The sequence below is a fragment of the Amblyomma mixtum genome, chromosome 4, assembly GCF_055824585.1.
Source record: "Amblyomma mixtum isolate Tamu chromosome 4, ASM5582458v1, whole genome shotgun sequence".
Classification (NCBI taxonomy): Eukaryota; Metazoa; Arthropoda; class Arachnida; order Ixodida; family Ixodidae; genus Amblyomma; species Amblyomma mixtum.
Window position 1 is genome coordinate 87,895,376 of NC_143015.1, and position 20,000 is coordinate 87,915,375.

Below are 20,000 nucleotides of genomic sequence, written 5' to 3' on the forward strand. Positions count from 1 at the left end.
GCAAACCACATAGAAGCGCTGCCAGGCGCTTTGCCGAAACGCGCGGGCTCAGGTTGCAGTCGTAGTTCGTCGGCACATCGTAGCTTCCGCGCCGAACGAATGGGCAGCAAGCCTCAAGTGCCACTTTCTCGTCAGTGGCCTTGTTGCGCCGCCGTTCATTTCATCATGCACCAACTCGCCCCTCACGGCGTTATTCTCAAGCCGCACCGTGTGACGAACGAGACGAGCAGGAGGCGCTGCCGTCGCGCACTATCTGTTGGGGCAGTGGCGCACATTACGAGGAGCAAGAGTAGGAGGGAGGGGTTTTAGTGGGCGCCGCCTGATGGCGCTACGCGCGCGCCAAGCGAAGAGGAAAAGTAGCGGAAACGGACTTCGCTACTCGCTTAACTGCGACATCTGCAATTTCCATGCTCATAATTACTAATCTACACCACAGTACGTGTCTCTAAAGTCCCTTTCTAAGACAACACCGTATTCACTAGACGCGCCTTTGTTCATTCCAAACCATCGAGCTGTCGTGGCGGAGTGGTTTGCATGCTCGTCTCGCACTCAGGAGGCCCTGGTTCGATTCCCCAACTCGACCAATTTCACTCTCGGGTTTATTATTAACGCTTCTGGGATTTTTCGCTCACGGCCAACGCAGCCGACTACGACACCGGCTGTTTTGCGACCCGGCCCCCGCAGGGGCGTCTGATTCATGCAGACGATGGTGAGTTGCGACACCACGGGTACCTGAGCATCCGCAGGGACATCCCCGCAGGGGGATGATGGTGAGCAGTGTGCCACCACGGACCCGAGCACCCGCGCTTAGCCGTGCGTGGCATCGCCGTGTCCGGGGAAAAGGGGATCCTGGTGGTTGAGCCAATGCCGAGTGTTTGGACCCTTAAGGCCCCTTGGCGGAGGCAACACACCACTTTGGCCCCAGCTTCCTGTAGACGGCACCTCCGGCCTGTCCCGATCGGGGGAAATCGGCAGTCGCCTTTTCCTGTTCTCCTCTCCATATTTCACTTTCCTATCTCTTTCTTACAACTCTCCTGTCTCCTCCTATTTCCCCAGTTTTTTCACTTTTCATAGGCGGCTAGTGTTAACCTTGTGTGGCCAACTGCCCTGAGTTGCGTCATATTTGGTTATAGTTGAGGTGTACAGCTGGCGTGGGCAGGACTTGCTTGCAGGTTCCTGTCCTGTCCCTTTGTTGGGCTCCATGGTGGGTGGCTGGCACCATGACCGAAAAACCTGAATTTTTATGGCTCCCCCTTTTTCCAAACCTGATCGCTCTCTCAAGAGAGGGCGGAACGAAGCAGTAGACTTTTTATCAAAAAAGAAAACAGCATTCACCAAATTTTATGTAATCCACATCGAAATAGCTGAAAAACAAGCTAGAATTCTATCCCCGTTCCTTGTGTCAAGAAGCTTAACAGATGCCTTGGGCCCTGGCTATAAGGTATCGAAAATGGCCAGTGGAGACTTATTGCTAGAACTGCGTGACAATGTCCAGAACTCGAAAATCGCGAACATTGCATTTATTGGAGAAATCCCAGTCTCCATAACAGCACACAGATCCCTGAACACCGTCCGCGGCGTCATCTCTGAAAATGATTTCATGTATTTAACATAAAAATAGATGCTGTAAGGTCTCATCGACCAAAATGTCACAGATGTGTACAGAATAAAAATCCGGAAAGACAATAAGGAAATAGATACAAAGCACCTGGTTCTCACCTTCAACACAAGTACATTACCTGAAACCATCGAAGTCGGATATCTTAAAGTTAATGTCAGGCCCTACATTCCAAACCCCCGAAGATGCTTCAATTGCCAGAGGTTTGGCCACGGCTCACAGAGCTGCCGCGGCCGCAAAACGTGCGCAAAATGCGCATCAAAGGAACATGTCTCAGAGAGAGAGAAAGAGAAAGGAATTTAAATGAGGGAAAGGTGGAGAGGTCGGCCGGTGGTAACATGGCCCTGGCCTGCTACTCCACACAGGGGAAAGGGAAGAGGAGGCAAAGGAAAGTGCGAATGAAGGCTGATGATGGCATAATACAATGAGTTTCACGGGTGATGTCCACACACACACACACACACACACACACACACACACACACACACACACACACACACACACACACACACACACACACACACACACACACACACACACACACACACACACACACACACACGCACACGCACACGCACACGCACACACACACACGCACGCACGCACGCACGCACGCACACACACACACACACACCACACACCACACACCACACACCACACACCACACACCACACACCACACACACACACACACACACACACACACACACACGCGCACGCACGTACGCACGCACGCACGCACACACACACACACTACAACATCTCTCAGAGAACTGCGACGACACTGCGCTACACTGCGCAAACTGTGAAGGAGAGCACGCTGCCTACTCAAGGTCGTGCCCATCCTGGAAGAAGGAGAAAGAAATCATAACCATAAAAACAAAGGAAAACATCAGCTTTGGAGAAGCACGAAGACGATACGCACTGACGCAGGGCACTTTCTCCTTCAGCGCAAAAATGAACTTCTCCGATGAAATCTAACGTTCGACGAAAACTCGTATGGTCGGGAAGAAGATTCATGAAGTCAATAGAAGGAACGCCGACCAAAAGGTTGTTGTTTAATATGAAGACGAAGACGTTTCGGCTTCCATACGGAAGCCTTGATCACTGGGCGAAAAGCCCAAAGCACATCGCTAAAGTGCACTGCAGTAATCGCCCCAGGCATGTTGCATACGTAGGCGGGAGATTGCCTGCGTTGTGGTTAAGGGTTTTTTCTGTGGATTGAATTATTAGGGATTCTAGATACCGACGTGACAGCCAATTCTTCTCTCTTGCGATGACTGAAGCTTCTTCCCAGGCTATTTTGTGCGTCGCGGCTTCCACGTCAAGGGAAGCCGCGACGCACAAAAGTGCATTAGAAGCAATCCTCTTGTTCCTGACGTTGTTCTTGTGGTCCCTCAATCGTCTCTCGAAATTCCCGCTCTCGCCGATATAGCAGTAGTCGCAATCTGCTCAGGGAATCTTGTAGATGACGCCTTTGACAGACACCAGCTCGTGCCTCAGCTTGCACGCCCGAACGTGAGCGACGTGTACGCCGTAAGTGCGTAAAACGCGAGCCAGAGACTCGCTCACGCCCGGTACATATGGGATAGCGGCTCGGGCTCGGCGCGGGGGACCAACTGGTTCTGACGGGCGTGATGACCGTTGAAGAACTGAATCTACGAAGTGCTTCGGGTAGCCGCATTCACTCAGTTCTCGGCGCACTTGGCGTAGGTCAGCAGCCCGATCTTCTGGTCTTGGGCAGATGTTTTTGGCACGTCGGACGAGGGAAGCCACGACGGAGCGTTTGTGGCAAACCGGGTGCACGGAATTAAAATGAAGGTACCGGCCTGTGTGGGTGTCCTTTCTATAAACTTTGAAAAAAGGCGGTGGTTACGGCGTTCCACCAAAACGTCCAGAAAAGGAAGACGGCAAGCAGCCTCCTCCTCAACCGTGAATTGAATGGAGTCTTCTATGCTATTGATGTGATCTGTGAAGGCACCTAAAGCATCCTTTTTGATAATGCAGAAACAGTCGTCTACGTAACGTACAAAAACTTTTGGGTGCGGTTCGATAGTGGCCAGTGCACGGGCTTCTATTGCTTCCATGGTAAGGTTTGCGGTTGTCACCGATATAGATGCGCCCATAGCGGTGCCGTGAACTTGCTTGTAGACTGCATCCCGGAAAACAAAGTAAGTGTTCTCAAGGCAGAACTGCAACAGCTTCAGGAGATCTGATGTTTCGATAGGGGTTCGTTCACACAATCCGTCGTCATTCTGCAGCGCTGAACGGCACACATCCACAGCCAGATCAACGGGTACGCTGGTGAACAGAGACTTTACATCAAAGGACACAGTTGTGGTTCTTTTCACTCCTTTTCTTCTCCTCCTCGCTTGCTGTTGCGTAGCGAGGTCAGGCCGTCTCGTTGTCGTTACGGCCCGGTCTTGTGATTGGCATTAATTAGCGCGAAGGACGATGACGAAGCTTTTCGTTGTAGAAACAAAAAGAAACTTTATACATATAAGATTAGCATGATGGTACAGTGTAGACAGAATCGAAACAAAGGGAGAGCAACAACAGAGCGGAGCCGCCAGAGCTCTCCCGGTCAAAAGCTCCTGGCGAGAACCCCCAGATTCCCGCCAACATCTCCTCTTAACCCCTCAGCTCATCGCTGATTGGGCCGGCCCTCTCGTGACGTAACAGTTGCCTGTCGCCGTGTATTTAGGCGAGCCCACAGTGCACGTGACTGCTGTAAGATACAACACAGGCAAAACGCAACGAAACCATAACAGAGTATCTTCCCCTCAGGAAGTCGGACTGCGCGCACGAGAAGAGACAGGAATACACACACAAGAACAGAACCGTCATCTGCCCTGTTCCTCGAAGCGGCGCCAGCCGGCGGTAACAGAAGCACACGGCCAAACGAAAAAGCGTCTCGGCGCCGCCGTTAGGCCGCAAGTTCGGGCAATGTGCACGGCTGAAGCGTATATCTGTCCGCGCAGCTCAAGAACTATGGCATGCCGCCGCCGAAGCCGCCCGCTGCCTTAAAGAAAAAGAAAACTAAATACCAGCGTTCGGAAAGCGCGCCACTGACACCGACCAAACACGGTCCGTGTTCCCGGCTTCCCGCGCGCCGCCCAGAAGCGGCGCCGTTTCCCTCACGGTGAATACGCGGAGTCGGCGCACACACGCACAAGCAAAAGAAAAAGGAGCGCTCCCCCGAAAAGCGGTGCGGGTGCAAGTGCCGTTTAGGGTTTCTCGCGGCGGGGATCCTTCAAAGGGACCGAGACGAGACTGCCGGCGCGCCGTAACTCACGTAACGCGTACCCGGCTAGCTCTTCGGCGCGGGCGCTCGTCGGCGCGACCGTGTCAACCGCGTCGACTAACAGCTTGCAGGCCGGCGGGAACACATATATTTCGGCTGCTGCGTGGCGGTCTTAAGCTCAGTGGCTCTACAGACACCATGACCTCGTCGTCCTCCACCGTGACGTCACGTACTTTTCAATGAAATCGAAAGAGTCACGTATGAAAGTCGAGCTCTTTCCAACGAGTGGCGCCAAAACCTTGTGCAAGTAGCCCGACAAACGATATAAGGGCGATCGTGTAAAGTCAACTATCGGTCGCATCGGGACATTAGGCTTATGGATCTTCGGGAGACCATACAAGGCGGGAGCGGATCCATTGTGGCAGACAGAGAAGCTTGAAATAAAGTGACTTGTGGTCCGGTGGAACAAAACGGAAGACGTCAGTCAAAAGAATCTGCAAGTTCCTTTCTACCTTGAGCGTGGGGTCCCGTTTCAGCGGCAAGTACGTACTGTCGTCCTGCAGAAGGTCATTCATTTTCTCGAAGTAGTCGCTGCGGTCCAAGATGACGGTAGCGTTGCCTTTGTCAGCGGGAAGTATAGTTATGTCCGAGTTCTTACGCAGGCTTTCGATAGCATCACGCTCCCCAGGAAGAAGCGGGGTCGGAGGGTGTCGCGGAAGCTTGACAAGGATGCTGACTGCACGAGTTCGGGCCTCATCTCGGCGGTGGTTTTCTACTTGACCTATAGCGCGTTCGACAGCACAGACGATTTTTCTTGCGTCCGGCGCAGCTCTCGCGTTAAAGTTCAACCCGAGCTCAAGTACGGCGAGTTCTGCTTGAGTAGGCCTGTAAGAAGACAGGTTGTGGACTGTCGAAGTGGACGGGCCACGCGCACAGACATTTTTGTGAGGCAGCAGCCTTGATAACTTCTTCTGATGCGACAGCTCTCGTTGGCGGGACATGAGGCTCACCTTGTAGTTAGCATGTAACTGGGTGCTGGCGAAGTCGTTCGGACACTGGTGCTCGAGGCGGCGACGAGCAAAGAAGACTTCGTTCTGCAGGTGCCTGATGGAGTCCTTGCAATCTAGGATCCTGGCTTGAAGCAGTTGCCGTTCCGCTCTTGATACCACGCTGTGGCCAAAGGCTGTGTCAACAGGTCGTAGCAGACGGAGGTATCTCGGAATAAGGCTCCTAGCCTTGCATATGAGGTTAAAATCAAGATGGGCTTTAAAAGCAGAGAGTCGCATGGATAGCGAAACGTACTTGCGCACTTGAGCGATGAAGGGTTGGCCATACGACCGTCGTAGGGTGATGAAATCTAACGTTCGACGAAAACTCGTCTGGTCGGGAAGAAGATTCATGAAGTCAATAGAAGGAACGCCGACCAAAAGGTTGTTGTTTAATATGAAGACGAAGACGTTTCGGCTTCCATACGAAAGCCTTGATCACTGGGCGAAAAGCCCAAAGCACATCGCTTAAGTGCACTGCAGTAATCGCCCCAGGCATCTTGCATACGTAGGCGGGAGATTGCCTGCGTTGTGGTTAAGGGTTTTTTCTATTGATTGAATTATTAGGGATTCTAGATACCGACGTGACAGCCAATTCTTCTCTCTTGCGATGACTGAAGCTTCTTCCCAGGCTGTTTTGTGCGTCGCGGCTTCCACGTGTTCCGCAAGTGCATTAGAAGCAATCCTCTTGTTCCTGACGTCGTTCTTGTGGTCCCTCAATCGTCTCTCGAAATTCCCGCTCTCGCCGATATAGCAGTAGTCGCAATCTGCGGCGTTCCTTCTATTGACTTCATGAAACTTCTCCGATGTGGTGCGTGGGCGCGGCACACCACTCCGGCCGACGGCACCTGCCCAGCTCACACACAGTGAGCCTGAGGCAGGGTCATCCGCGCCTCTGGCAGAAGCAGTGAAAACTGCTATGCCACCCCCGAAAAAGAGCCCGCCGGCTACGAAGTCGGCAGCTCGCCAGGCTTCCCCCGTTCGGGAGAAGCCCAACCCTCTTCCCGCGGGCTCTCCGCGGAACTCCAGCGCCTCTACTGAGGCGTTTGACACACTCCCGAGCTCGCCTCCGCTGCAGCGGCGGCGAAGCTCTCTAGAACGAAAAAAAGAAAAAAAACTCTCATCACCGGTCCCAAACAAGCAGGGACCTAAGTTTTTAGCTCATCCCACAAACCATCATGGCGTTCCTAATCCACTGGAACTGCCGTGGACTACTAACCAACTATAGTGATGTAACAGACCTTTTAAATTCAATGTCGCCTGTGGCATTGTGCCTGCAGGAGACAAACTTGGGGCCTCTGCAAAAACATGTTTTAAAGAAGTACAAAGTATTCAGAAAAGACGGAGAGCAGGCGAGTAGGCTCTCTGGAGGAGTTGCTGTTATTGCCAACAGTGGTGTTGCAACATATGAAATTGGACTGCAAACAAAATATGAAGCAGTTGCAGTCACTGTTCTTGATTACAAAACAATAACTACATGCTCTATATATCTCCACCACAACTCACTGTAACACTTCATGATTTAGAGGCACTTTTTAAACAGCTACCAGAACCATATCTGGTAGTAGGAGATTTTGATGCACATTACTCTTTTTGGGGGAGCGATCAAACAGACAGCCGAGGGCGTATTTTAGAAGATTTTATTTTGTGCAATAACGTCTGCCTGCTCAACACAGGGAAACCAACATACTGCTCTCCGAGCTCAGGAAAAATGAGCTGCCTAGATTTATCTTTTACCTCTCCATCTGTTTTTACTGATTTTAAATGGGACGTCCTCGATAACCCTTACGGAAGCGATCACCTTTCTGTATTAATTAGTCTATCATCGTCACCGAAAGTCATCCCGAGCAAACCACGTCGCTGGAAGCTACACTTAGCAGATTGGCCGCTGTTTAAAGACATGGTCACTCTCGAGGACATCTTTTCGGATGAGCTTAGTGTCGATGAACTGAACGAAAGGCTCACAACCTGTATTATTACTGCTGCGCACCAATGTATTCCCCAATCCTCAGGAGTCGTACAACATAAACATAAATTCTGGTACACACAAGAATGTAAGGAGGCAAAAAAGAAACAAAACAACGCCTGGGGGACTTTTCGGAGATACCCAACGCATCAGCATCTTGTAAATTTTAAAAAGGCGAAAGCCAATTAGCGCCGCACCTGCCGTGATGCCGAGAAGACCTCCTGGAAAAACTATGTATCATCTATCAATAGTTCAATTACATCAAAAAAGATGTGGGAAAAGGTGCATAAATTAGACGGCAAATTCTCTCCCTTTACAGTACCATTTCTAACAGCCCCTCGAACACAAACAAGTATAGATGAACAGGCTGACATACTAGGACAACATTTCTCTGACGTTTCAAGCTCTTCACACTACACACAGTCATTCTTAAAACACGAAAACACAACTGAAAAGCAGAAACTTCCAACGACTGGCAGTACAAACGAAACATACAATACATTATTTACAATTCAGGAGATCCAAAACGTACTGTCCTCCAGTAAACAGACAGCACCTGGCCCGGATTATATACATTATGAAATCCTTGCCTACCTGTCCGAAGCTGCTGTAGCGGCACTTCTGCAATTTTTCAACAAGATATGGGTGTCCGGAAAGGTGCCGGAGGCTTGGAAAAAAGCAGTTATCGTACCGTTCTTAAAACCTGGAAAGCCGCCCACCTCCCCTAATACTTACAGGCCCATAGCTCTTACAAGTTGTATAGCAAAATCATTTGAAAATGTGCTCAACGTTAGGCTGATGTTCATTCTGGAATCACGTGAACTGCTTGACATCCACCAGTGCGGATTTAAAAAAAGGATGTTCGACAACTGACCATGTCGTACGCTTAGAAAACACAGTCCGAGAGGCGTTCATACAGCAACAACACTGTCTGGCAGTCTTCTTTGACATGGAGAAAGCATACGATACCACATGGAGATATGGGATTCTACGCGACTTGGCAGATCTTGGCATCCGGGGTAGGATGTTGAACAGCCTGAAGGATTTCCTGTCAGACCGGTCTTTTCAGGTGCACCTGGGTGCAACCATTTCAAAGAGCTTTGTCCAGGAGAATGGGGTACCGCAAGGCTGTATCCTAAGTACTACTCTTTTTGTTGTGAAAATGAATTCCATATAGCAAAAATAATTCCCAACTCCGTTATGTATTCCGTGTATGTCGACGACCTTCAGATTGCTTGCACGTCCTCCAGCCTGTCAACGTGTGAGAGGCAGGTACAACTCACATTAAACAAGCTAGCAATCTGGTCAGACCAAAATGGGTTCAAGTTCTCTCCACAGAAAACAGTGGCTGTTGCTTTCTCGCTTAAAAGAGGCTTGCAGATCAATCCGAACTTACACCTCAATGGAGCCACACTACCGGTAAAACAAGAACATAAATTTTTAGGAATAACATTTGATAAAAAACTTACATTTCTGCCGCACATAAACAACTTGAAAGTAAAGGCCTCCCGTGCAATGAACATCCTTAAAGTACTCTCAAGGAAACGCTGGGGATCTGACAGAGCATGCCTCCTTCATATCTACCGTTCTCTAGTGCGCTCATGTCTAGACTATGGGAGTATAGTGTACGGCTCGGCAAGGCCTTCATATCTAAAAATATTAGATCCAGTTCATAATCTAGGTCTCCGTCTTTCTTGTGGAGCATACAGAACATCTACAGTAATGAGCCTTCTTGTTGAAGCAAATGAGCCATCACTATAGAAGATAGAAGAAAATCACTTACATGTGCATACATTCTTAGAATTAGGTCGCGAACAAGACACGTGTGTTATTCAATCGTCACAACATGCCCGTCTCGAATAATATTTACAAATAAGCCCCAAGCAACCAGGCCTTTGCTAATGCGGTTTGAGGAAATCTGCCGAGAACTTCACTTATCGGAAACATTACCAAATGTTGCAGAACGTTGCGACGCATTCGCCCCTTGGTACAGTTTTCCATCGGTCTGCGATATAGGTCTTACACAGTTCAACAAGAGACAAACTCCAGCAGAACACCTTACACTAAAGGAAAAATATGATAGCTACACCGAGTTCTACACAGACGGATCGAAAACTACAGGTTATGTTGGAAGTGCAGTAGTGGAAGGGAACTGGGAAAATATAGTAAGGCTTCCACAGTGTGCATCGGTTTTTACAGCCGAGTGTTATGCTGTGTTTCTTGCTACGGAGAAAATAATAAGCAAGAACATCGAAAACAGTATTATCTACACAGACTCCCTCAGTGTACTGAAAGCACTACAGTCCAGAAATGCAGTCATGCCATCACTAGGTACTGTCATACACAACATAACAAGGATCATAACACAAGGAGATAACATAAAATTATGTTGGGTTCCAAGCCATGTTGGAATTGATGGTAACGAGAGAGCGGACTCATGTGCTGTTCAAGCCTACAACAAGGAAATACAGAAAATAAGCATGCCACATAATGATTGTATGAAGCTAGTTCAGAGCAGACTGAGGAACAAATGGCAGAGCGCATGGAATAGTCAGATAAATAACAAGCTACACTTAATAAAACCAATATTAGGAGAATGGAAATCATGCACACATCAGGAACGCTTTATTGAAGTTATTTTATGTCGTTTACGTATTGGACACACACACCTTACCCACAACTTTCTACTAACAAAACAAGACAAACCTACCTGTGAAAAATGCGGAGATGAACTCACAGTAACTCACATCTTAATCTCATGCATAGAACTTGAAACACTCAGAAACAAGTTTTTTACCCCGTTTTACAACCAACACATCCCTTTTCATCCGTTATTGATTTTAGGTGAAGAAGCTCTTATTGATAAGTCAAGCGTTTTTAACTTTTTAAAAGAAGCCAATGTACTCTCGAAACTCTGAATAATGGTCAGTTTTTTACAACTTGCGAATTTTTTTCGAACCACAGCTCAGCCACCGTCTCGTCGTGAGAAGACGGCTGAGGTCAATATTCCATCGGTTGGGGACCTCAAGATCCTTGCACAGCCAAGGATGGCTGCTGAGGTTACCGACCCTTTTTAAAGCATTCATCATAAGTGTCTCCTAAAATTTTGTCATATTTTTACTAGGTTGCACGAATTAACTTTTTAGGCCCTTTACACCGCCGTTCATTGAGACTTTTGTATAACATCTATTTAAAAGAATTTTCTATACCCTGACCTTGGCGCATGATAGCCTTAGTCGCTTATGCGCCATTAAACTCAACTCCACTCAACTCAACTTTTTTGCGACACGGGGCCCTTAACGCTATGGCGTGTAAACGGGCCTACGGTGTTGGAGAGGGGGAGAGGCCTTCCTTGACCTCATCATAATCAAAAGTCTGCTGGCGCATTCGGTAAAATATCTTGTCAGTATGTTCCAAAGACCCTAAGGCACCAAATAATACATCTCGGCATTTACAAATCAAGCGCGCTACATAAAATACAACGTGAACGGTAAAACAAAACACGCGCGACACGCCCTGTTTTTTTTTTTTTTGCGCGCAGGTGTGCAGCCCGACGAGAATCATTTTGGCTGGGAACTTTTCTTTATAAAACATATTGTTGAGCTACTAAGCCTTTTCTATCTGTCAGCTGCCTCCTTGTAGCAATTTTCAATTATAATGCAAGTTTTATTATACTTGGAAAAGACACGTACGAGTACATACCACATTTGCGGTCTTTTTACGAAGTGAGTGGCAGAAATATGCACCCCCTATGTTTTCTACAAAACCAGTGATCAAAACGTATTCAAAGTGATGCCATGCCCTGAGCCATTATGAGTGCAATTTTACCATTTTGTGCATGTGATACACGCACAAAGCTTGAGCCTAATAAAGGGTCATTCGAGCGTTTCATGTCCACGCGCCAGTGCTTTGGGCAACAGGAGCGACTGATAACAAAAAAGTGCGGACGAAAGACGATTGCTATCTGTCTTGCCGTGCGATGCTCCGAAACGGCCTGCTCAACCTGCCGCACTCTGAAGGTCACGAACGGAACCAAGCCATGACTCGGCAACTTTCTTCGCCCGGCACTGTTGCTAGGGCCTCGTTGCTACGTGTGACGTCCCCGCAAGGGCTATATAGATAAGCACTTGCCATACCGCCCACACCCCTGCGTGCAGTCTGTCAGTGTGGCTGCGCAAGTCGTCCGGTGGCCGTTGCTGTTAGCGTTTGCGCGACTTCGCGTTTCTGGTGCAGTGCAGTGGTCGCGAAGCGGGTGACTGTGCGAGTGCCTTTTGCGGGATGCAGACCAAGCAGGAAAGCGTAGGCGGAAATTTCATGGCGGCGTTGACGTGACTACGGCGCGGGATTTCGACGCCAGTGTTAGACTTCGACGGCTGGAAGGGAGGATGGAATGGCGTCGCTTTCACGATGGCTGCGCGGGACTCGTCGACTACGAAGTGAGTTGTACCTTTCCTCGCTTTATGAAGCCTTTACAGAGCTTGCTGTAAGGCTAAGGTGTTGTCGTATTTGGAGTACTCGGTGCTAAGTATCCGGCGCTTGCATTTGAGCTCGATGTTTCGAATAGGACAGTGGAAATTAACTGCGCCGATGCAGAGTCAGAAAGCGACGGCTCGGAGAGGCGCTGGTGGGTGTTCAGAAGCGTGAATTGCCGGGCGAATTGGTTCATGCTTTAGCCATAAGGAACCAGCGAAAAGTAGGTCGCAGGACCAAAAGACGGACACGCACACACTGTTGCCGGTTTTGGTTCACTTTCATGGAAACTTGTTATCTGCATGGTACTGCGGTGGTTGACTCCTCCATACTACATAATACGCATTACTGACTTGTCATTTGGTTGCGCTCTATTCGTCGCGACAATTCATTCCACTGGTAGCTAAGCTGCCGCTGAAAGTTATGAATGTTGATTCGGATCAGAGTGGTAATGGCATTAGGTAGATATGCGTATACCTACTGAACCCCTGAGTACTGCCGACTTTTTAACTAGCTCTTACAGTATCTTCGATAAATAGCGCAGGAAAGACGACGGACGTAGACAGAGCAGGCTCACGCAAGCGCTGATTCGCAACTGTGGGTATGTTGACCTGACCTGCGCTGGTAACTGCCAGGTGCGTTACGAGGCGCCTTACGGGTACTTTCGTTGGCTACTTTTATTGCGAAGCAATACTACTTTCGCTACTACCTCAGCCCGTTCCAGCGCGAGGCGGTGGTAGGCACCACTTGACCTTTGGCATGATGTCATACCATCTGTGTAAAAACGGGGCCCCATCTCGCGCCGTCGCAGCACGGGGCTGGTAGGCACCAACGGCGGCCTAACTCTCGCTCCTCTCACCAGGGGCGCCGCGCGCGGAGTGACGTCATACCATCTGTAAAAAAAACGGGGCCCCATCTCGCGCCGTCGCAGCGCGAGGCTGGTAGGCACCAACGCCGGTTCGCTCCTCTCGTCAAGCCTGTCAGATGCCGCGTCAAGCAAGCAAGACACTTCGGCAGAATGCAAAGAGGAAGCATCAGCGAGCTACGGAGACGGCAGAAGAAAGAGAAGAACGACTTTCCAAGCGGCGTGCTCAATATGCAGCCCGACGAAAACGGTCAACGTCTTCGGTAGAAACGCCCGAACCTATCGTATTGCTTCGCAATTACCAGGCTTAACGAAGCTAAGCCACAGCCAGTTTTTTTTTTCATTACCAACACTCATTTGACCTGTTCGTCTACTTACCACCTGTTACATCACTGCTCTCGATTTGCTGGCACATTGCCTGTCTTGTCTTCCACTTAGGTCTTTGCGGGAGCACCCACTAGGTCATGCTTTCGCTATCCTTTCCATTTTTCGTTGAGTCCATCCAATTTCTATCAGAAAAAAAAAAATACTTCCGTGTGAGCAGGCGTACGCCCGCCCGCTCACTTTGTGGACGCAGTCCCCGTGCGCTGCGGCATGATGTAACCTGATGCTACGCAGCTGGAAATTCTACCTCTGATTGGCTCTACGTAGCCGCTGCCATACTGCAGCCCGCGCTACGCCTCAATGGTATGGCTCGATAGCTAATGCGTTAGAGCGATCCTACATGCACGACGGAGTGCACTCACATGGGAGGTTGCTCTATGGATGGATAAGGCTGAACCCTTTAAATCCGGCGGTGTCTCGCACCACGTAGCCGTGACTCATAAAATTTCATTCTTCTTTTTTGGCCACCAATCTGACTTTTTACTTCTCCCAAACGTACACCCCTAAAGGAAGCCGAGCGCCAGGCCGGGGGACGCTTGTACCCTTTTGTACCGGTGGGTGCCCGGCGGTGGGTTTCGAACCTCCCGCAGCCGAGACGGGCGCTCAAACCACTAGGCCACGACTGCGGTCGCTTGGTTATTTCCACCAGCTTGAAATCTTCTTCATTCCCTGTCCTTCCCCCCTGTCCTACCACGAAAAGTTCGAGTTAATTAGTCCCGCTGCTTTCAGCGTTAGGGTAAAGCTCTACAGAGAAGTATCGAGCGTTCAACTATTACCTAGCTCTTTGTATCTACATTCTTCTTAACCGATATTTCATGATTTGCCCCTCCACTGCAGTCCAAATTCTTCATTTCGGTTTTCCAGTCGCTTGCTCCATTTTTGTCGACATTCCTCATGCAGTCACGGATCGAATTTTGCGAGACGCCGGAGCGCCGTTCCAAAGCTGCCGCCTGGGATATAGGCGGCGGGGTGCGCGCATCGAATGAGCTACAGTCGAAGCTGCACTGGGCGATGACTAGGCGCGTCCGCTTGCCTTCTTGGTCCCTTTTCACTGCTCGCGCTGCTCGAGCCATGCATGCGGCCGTCGTGCTCGGCGCGCAGCCAGTCGGCAGCGATAACAGCGCGCGTTCGCGGGGCCCGCTGCCTTTGTCTCTTCTTACAGAAAGGTGAACCACGGTCTGCATTACCACCGATGCTGCTTAAGCCGGAGGTTGTTGCGCTAGTCGTGTGCAGCGGTGGCTGTGTTCACAGTAATGAGGTCTGGATGGATGGATAGGAGCGCCTCGTTTGAAACGGGGTGGTGGCAATTGCCACCATGCTCACCTTTTCTTTCTTTATTCTTGTTCAACTGTGTTGTAAAGTCTCATTAAGATTCGCCATCTTCTTTACCTACGGTTTCCTACACTTCTAAGAACACGAATTTCCCCACGACTTAGTGGGGTGTAAAAAGGGGGTCATCTGAAGGTAGACAAAATGCGGCATTGGCTGGCCAGAGCAGGCAGGGCCGAAGCCCCACCGCTTTTGGTTTGCTTCGCCTGCACTGGCCTCCCAGGTTGCCCTTAACCGAGCTAACCTAGGAGGGAATTAGAAAATATAGAAGACGCCTTCAAAGATGGAAGTGATGACCCCAACGCGAGAAAAAAAGAAAAAAGGGTAAAACAAAAATAGCCCCGCAGCGGTCGAAAAAGAGAAGATGAAATTCACGCTAAAACGCGCTTCGTAAAGCGGTTGAGACAGATGAGGCTGCCCATTAAAACCCTGGCGATAAGCCAGGCAACGTCTTTTTGGGAGAGGCCCAAGCGTTGGCAGGCAGCAAGCCTTAGCACAAGGCATGCTGCGTGCACCAAACGCCGCACCTAGAGATTGGAACTGTTTGCTGGGGAAATGTAGCTCCAGACACGCATATTTCGTAGATTTTTCATTGCATTTTGAAAGTAGCACGCCCTTGTTGGCGTCCCAAACGATGGCTACATCGACGACTGTTGCTTCGGTGGATGTTGTGACGACTGTATCCGGTTTTAGTTTCACCCCATCGGGTGAGATGAAGGTCTGTCCTTCTTGGACTATTGCATTAGTGTTTTGCTCCCTAGCCAGGCGAGCAATTTGACGGCTGAATGAAATTGCGGCCCTCAGTGCCCGGTAGCGATACGGATTTGCATTCTTTTAGGGTATGGAATGTTGTTTCATTACGTTCGCCGCACCCGCGCAGAGGCGGGCGCTGGGGTCGGTACTATGTTTATTGGTAAGAGAGCGGGTAGGGAACAGGTTAGTTAGGTCACATCTCTGCTTTTCAGCCACCAGTCGTCTTTTGCTAACTTCCGCTGCAAAATTATTTACATGACCATTGTTATCCTTAAACCCTAGGGCCTCAGGAAGAGTGACTTTGCCTACATCGACATCCGGATGGATACCATCACATTCGAGAATGGGGTGTTCAATTGTTTCCAGATCTACCACACGCTGTACATGTGTCATCTTCTTCGTTAATTCTCTTTTTGTAGCTGCGCGTTCTAAAACACCCTGACCAAGCTTCAAGAAGTAGGGCACTGCCTCTTGAGTTATCATAGACAAATTCTTTCCTGCTCTACCTTTTCCAGTGTCGGTATAGTTCTCCACTATGCTTCTTTTCCATTGCATTCATCCAATTTTTAACTTCCGAGTTTTAACCTTTCGTTTAATGCTTTCATGATGGGTTTCAGAGCGCGACAAGACGGAGACGAAAGGAAAAGAACACACACGATAAGCGCTCTCTTTTAATGCTTTCTTTCTATCCTCATGACCGGCATACTTACTGGATAGTTTTCTAGTTCTTTTCCGCCACTGTGAGTCAACGCTCTTTCTTTATACATATTTACATACCTTAGCTGCCCACCTGTTATCGTCCAATTTCCTCAGGCGTTCTTCATATAGTATTTTACTATTACCTTCCCGTGCTTCGAACGATGCCCCGCCCATATCCCCTTACACTGCCTCGTTTCCGGTTTTGCCGTGGGCACCTAGTGCTAATCTTCCAACAGCTCTCTGATTTACGTCTAATCTCGACTGAACTTCTGCCCTTAAGCACAGAACCGCATTGCCGAATGTAAGTCCCGGCACCATTATTCCTTTCCAAATACCTCTTAGTACTTCATATTTGTTGTACCCCCATAATGCCCTATGTTTCATTATCCCGGCGTCTCTTCGTCCTTTTGCCCTAAGAGCCTGTTCATGCTTTTCCGTGTATATCTGCCCTTCGTTTAGCCATATCCCGAGGTATTTGTATTCGGCCACTTTGGGTATTTCGTGGCCTTGTATTGTAAGCACCTGATCAGTTGTATCGTTAAAAATCATCACACCTGATTTAGTTGCGCTAAAACTGAATCCTAGAGCGTCTCCTTCGTCTCCACAGCAATTAACCAAAGTTTGTAAATCTTCCTGGCTATCTGCTAACAGTACAATATCGTCCGCATACATTAAACCCGGGAGTCGCTGCTCAACTACATTTTCGCCTAATCTGTACGATAGATTATAACCCAGATTACTTTCTTCTAGCCTTCTTTCCATATTTATCACGTAAAGCATGAACAGCAGAGGTGATAGAGGACAACCTTGCCTTAATCCTTTGTGCACCCCCACAGTTGTGGTACTTTTTTTCCCTTCCCATGTAATTTCAACTTCATTATCTCGGTAGATTTCCTGTAGACATTCAATTACGTCATGACCGATACCTAAATCTTTCAATATGCTCCACAGGAGTTCCCTGTTCACGTTATCGTATGCACCGCTTGTGTCCAGAAAGGCTATAAACAGAGGTCTATTTTCCGCCTTAGCTATTTCTATGCATTGGGTTAAGCACGAACAGGCTATCATCTAACCGCCTACCCCTTCTGAACCCATTCTGAAGTTCTCCGAGTATCCTATTCCCTTCTACCCATGACTGCATTTTTAATTTCATCGCCTGCATTGCCGGCCTGTACATCACAGATGTTATCGTAATCGGACGGAAGGATTTTATGTTCATCTTATCTCCTTTCCCTTTATAGATCAAATTCATTTTACTCTGTCTCCAGCTGTCCCAAGTCCCACGGACGCCTGACGCCCCCTGTCGGGGCGCACAACTAATACAATGAAACAGACGCCCTCGGGGGCGTTCCGTAACCACGTGGTATGATAAAAGGAGCTGGCGCCCGACAACTGAGCGACCGTGTCTCCGACGAAGATAGATGGGGCCGCAGATAAATCTCTCTCCCGAAGAGGAAGCGCGGCGCGAAAGCCAACGTGCCGCTGCTCGAGAACGGATGCGGAGACTTCGGTCTCATACGGAATGTCGTGCTGCTGAGCGTGCGTGAAGATGTCAGCGAGTTGCAACAAAGGATTCGAGATCCTAGTCCGCGTTGCCCAGCGAAGCGTATGCCTAACCAGATGTGTCGACAATGCGATGTCCGCGAGTTAAGAAGATTCGAGTTCCGAGCCCGTGTTACCGAGCAAAGCGTGTGTGCAACCATATTTGTCGACAAACGGTCCGGGCCCGTTAGCTCCCGAGCAAGAGGAAGCCCGGCGCGAAAGCCAACGTGCCGCTGCTCGAGAACGGATGCGACGGCTTCGGTCACATACCGAATGTCGTGCTGCTGAGCATGCGTCAAGATATCAGCGAATTGCAACAGAGGATTCCAGTTCGGAGTGCGCGTTACCCAGCGAAGTGTGTGTGCAGCCAGTTGAGTCTACAAATTCCCTAGTGTAGACGGCAAGGATGACGACTGAATGGTGGTACTGAAATAAACGTACTGTACGTATGATGCCAGTGTTCGTTGATCTTGAGGGGGAGGGGGGAGGGGTACTGTAGACAAGACAGAAATGACGAATCTAATCGCGGTTAACTTAGTCGAACCAAACTCAAACGGTATCGCCCCTATTTTTTTTCTTTAGCTAGTCATTTCCAGCTACTTGCTTGCGACAGAGGCCTTGTTTCTGAAAACTGCCCGCAGCGATGAGAACCCCTTCTCGACGAAGGAAATCGGTCCGTATGCTTCAACTGCGAGCGCTAGCGTGCCGACTCAAAACGTGAAAGAACAAATCCTTAGCTATTTGTTGTCACGAATCAGACCTCAGAACGCAAAACAAACACGATCCAGGCATAACTGGCAAAGGGAGAATGCCTAGTACTTACAGAAATCGCTATCAGTAGCGATAACGCTTGCCACCGGCGCGGCATTGATTCGGGCAGGGAACGGACATCGGTGTCGACACGAAGCCTTTCCCATTCTCCTTTGCTTCCCACAACGACTCTGCTCTAGCATTCCAAAGTGGGACCTAATTAGATTGGCTTTCATTATGCCCCACACATTTTCTTTACGGTTCATATCGGCTCCCTTTGGAGGCCATGGCAGCTGCCGCACGCGTTGAGAACAGCGCTCCCTCTTCGACATGTGTGTGCGACTCCTGTCTTGTTGAAACCAGTAGAATCCGTCCGGGAATGCTCTATGAAGGCCTTATGGCATTGGCACGTTCTCAATGATGTCGGCGTAGGCTGCCATACGAAGGGTCCGTCGATTCTCTCCAGATGCCCGAACCCATTACTCTATATAGCTTGACTTCCATATATCACCACAAAATCCCCTAGCTGGCGCCACATCCTGCGTAGTGCACATATAAAGCTTCGTTCTTGGCGCACATCCTAGTGCACAGAACATTACTCGATGGCTTCATGCCCGTATATGCCGGTTAGGTGTTTCACTACTCCATCTCTCGTTTCATACACTCTTAGCCTTCATAAGGTGGACGCGTAATCATGAGTCACGTATGATCGCATACTGTGGTAATGTGAAGATCCTTCACCGGAGGATCTAGTACAAATTCCTTCTTTTGAATAATGGGAGGCCGTTGTGGTGAGCTCGGACCCGGGCATTCCAGCCTTGGCCACCGGGTGAGCCCCAATGGTCGCTGCTTTATGGGGCCATCTAGCGCGGACCATCTGCAGTTTCACGAATTACATGTTTTCCAGTCCAAAATTCGTCGTCCCGAGTGCTGAGAAACAACTGTCAGACGCCGCACATAGCCAGGACGTGAGAGCTTGAAGGTTTGTGACGGATCATAGTGTTCGCTCCGGGGCCCGCGTCCAATTACCATACGTAGCAAGCGCTTGGGTTCCTACTCAAGAACACGCAGCCCGATAACCTCTTCATTGAATGTAGCCTTTCCTCAGTCGAAATTTTGCTCTGTGGTTCCCGCCCTTCAAAGGACGACCAACCATCATCCCCTTGATGAGCTTCGGTTGGTGTCTTTGCATATATTCTCCATAGTATCCCATAATATTCTCGAAGCATTTCGAAGTTCTTGTATTCAGGATGATGAGCTGCTGGATGGAGCAGTTGATGGCCTTACGCATACTCTGATGCTTCCGCGCGATCGCACAGGTCTGGTTGTTAGCAC

General features: G+C 49.4%; 1 protein-coding gene across 1 annotated transcript in view; it reads left to right on the plus strand.

Annotated features, from left to right (window-relative positions):
• Positions 1-12,045: 12,045 nt before the first annotated feature.
• The window catches only part of LOC149347329 (uncharacterized), a 75,618-nt gene continuing 67,663 nt past the window's right edge, over positions 12,046-20,000 (plus strand). The window contains exon 1 of the mRNA XM_089587007.1: positions 12,046-12,309. Coding sequence (XP_089443133.1) covers positions 12,264-12,309 — 46 coding nt within the window. The 5' untranslated portion in view covers positions 12,046-12,263. The remainder of the gene's footprint in view (positions 12,310-20,000) is intronic.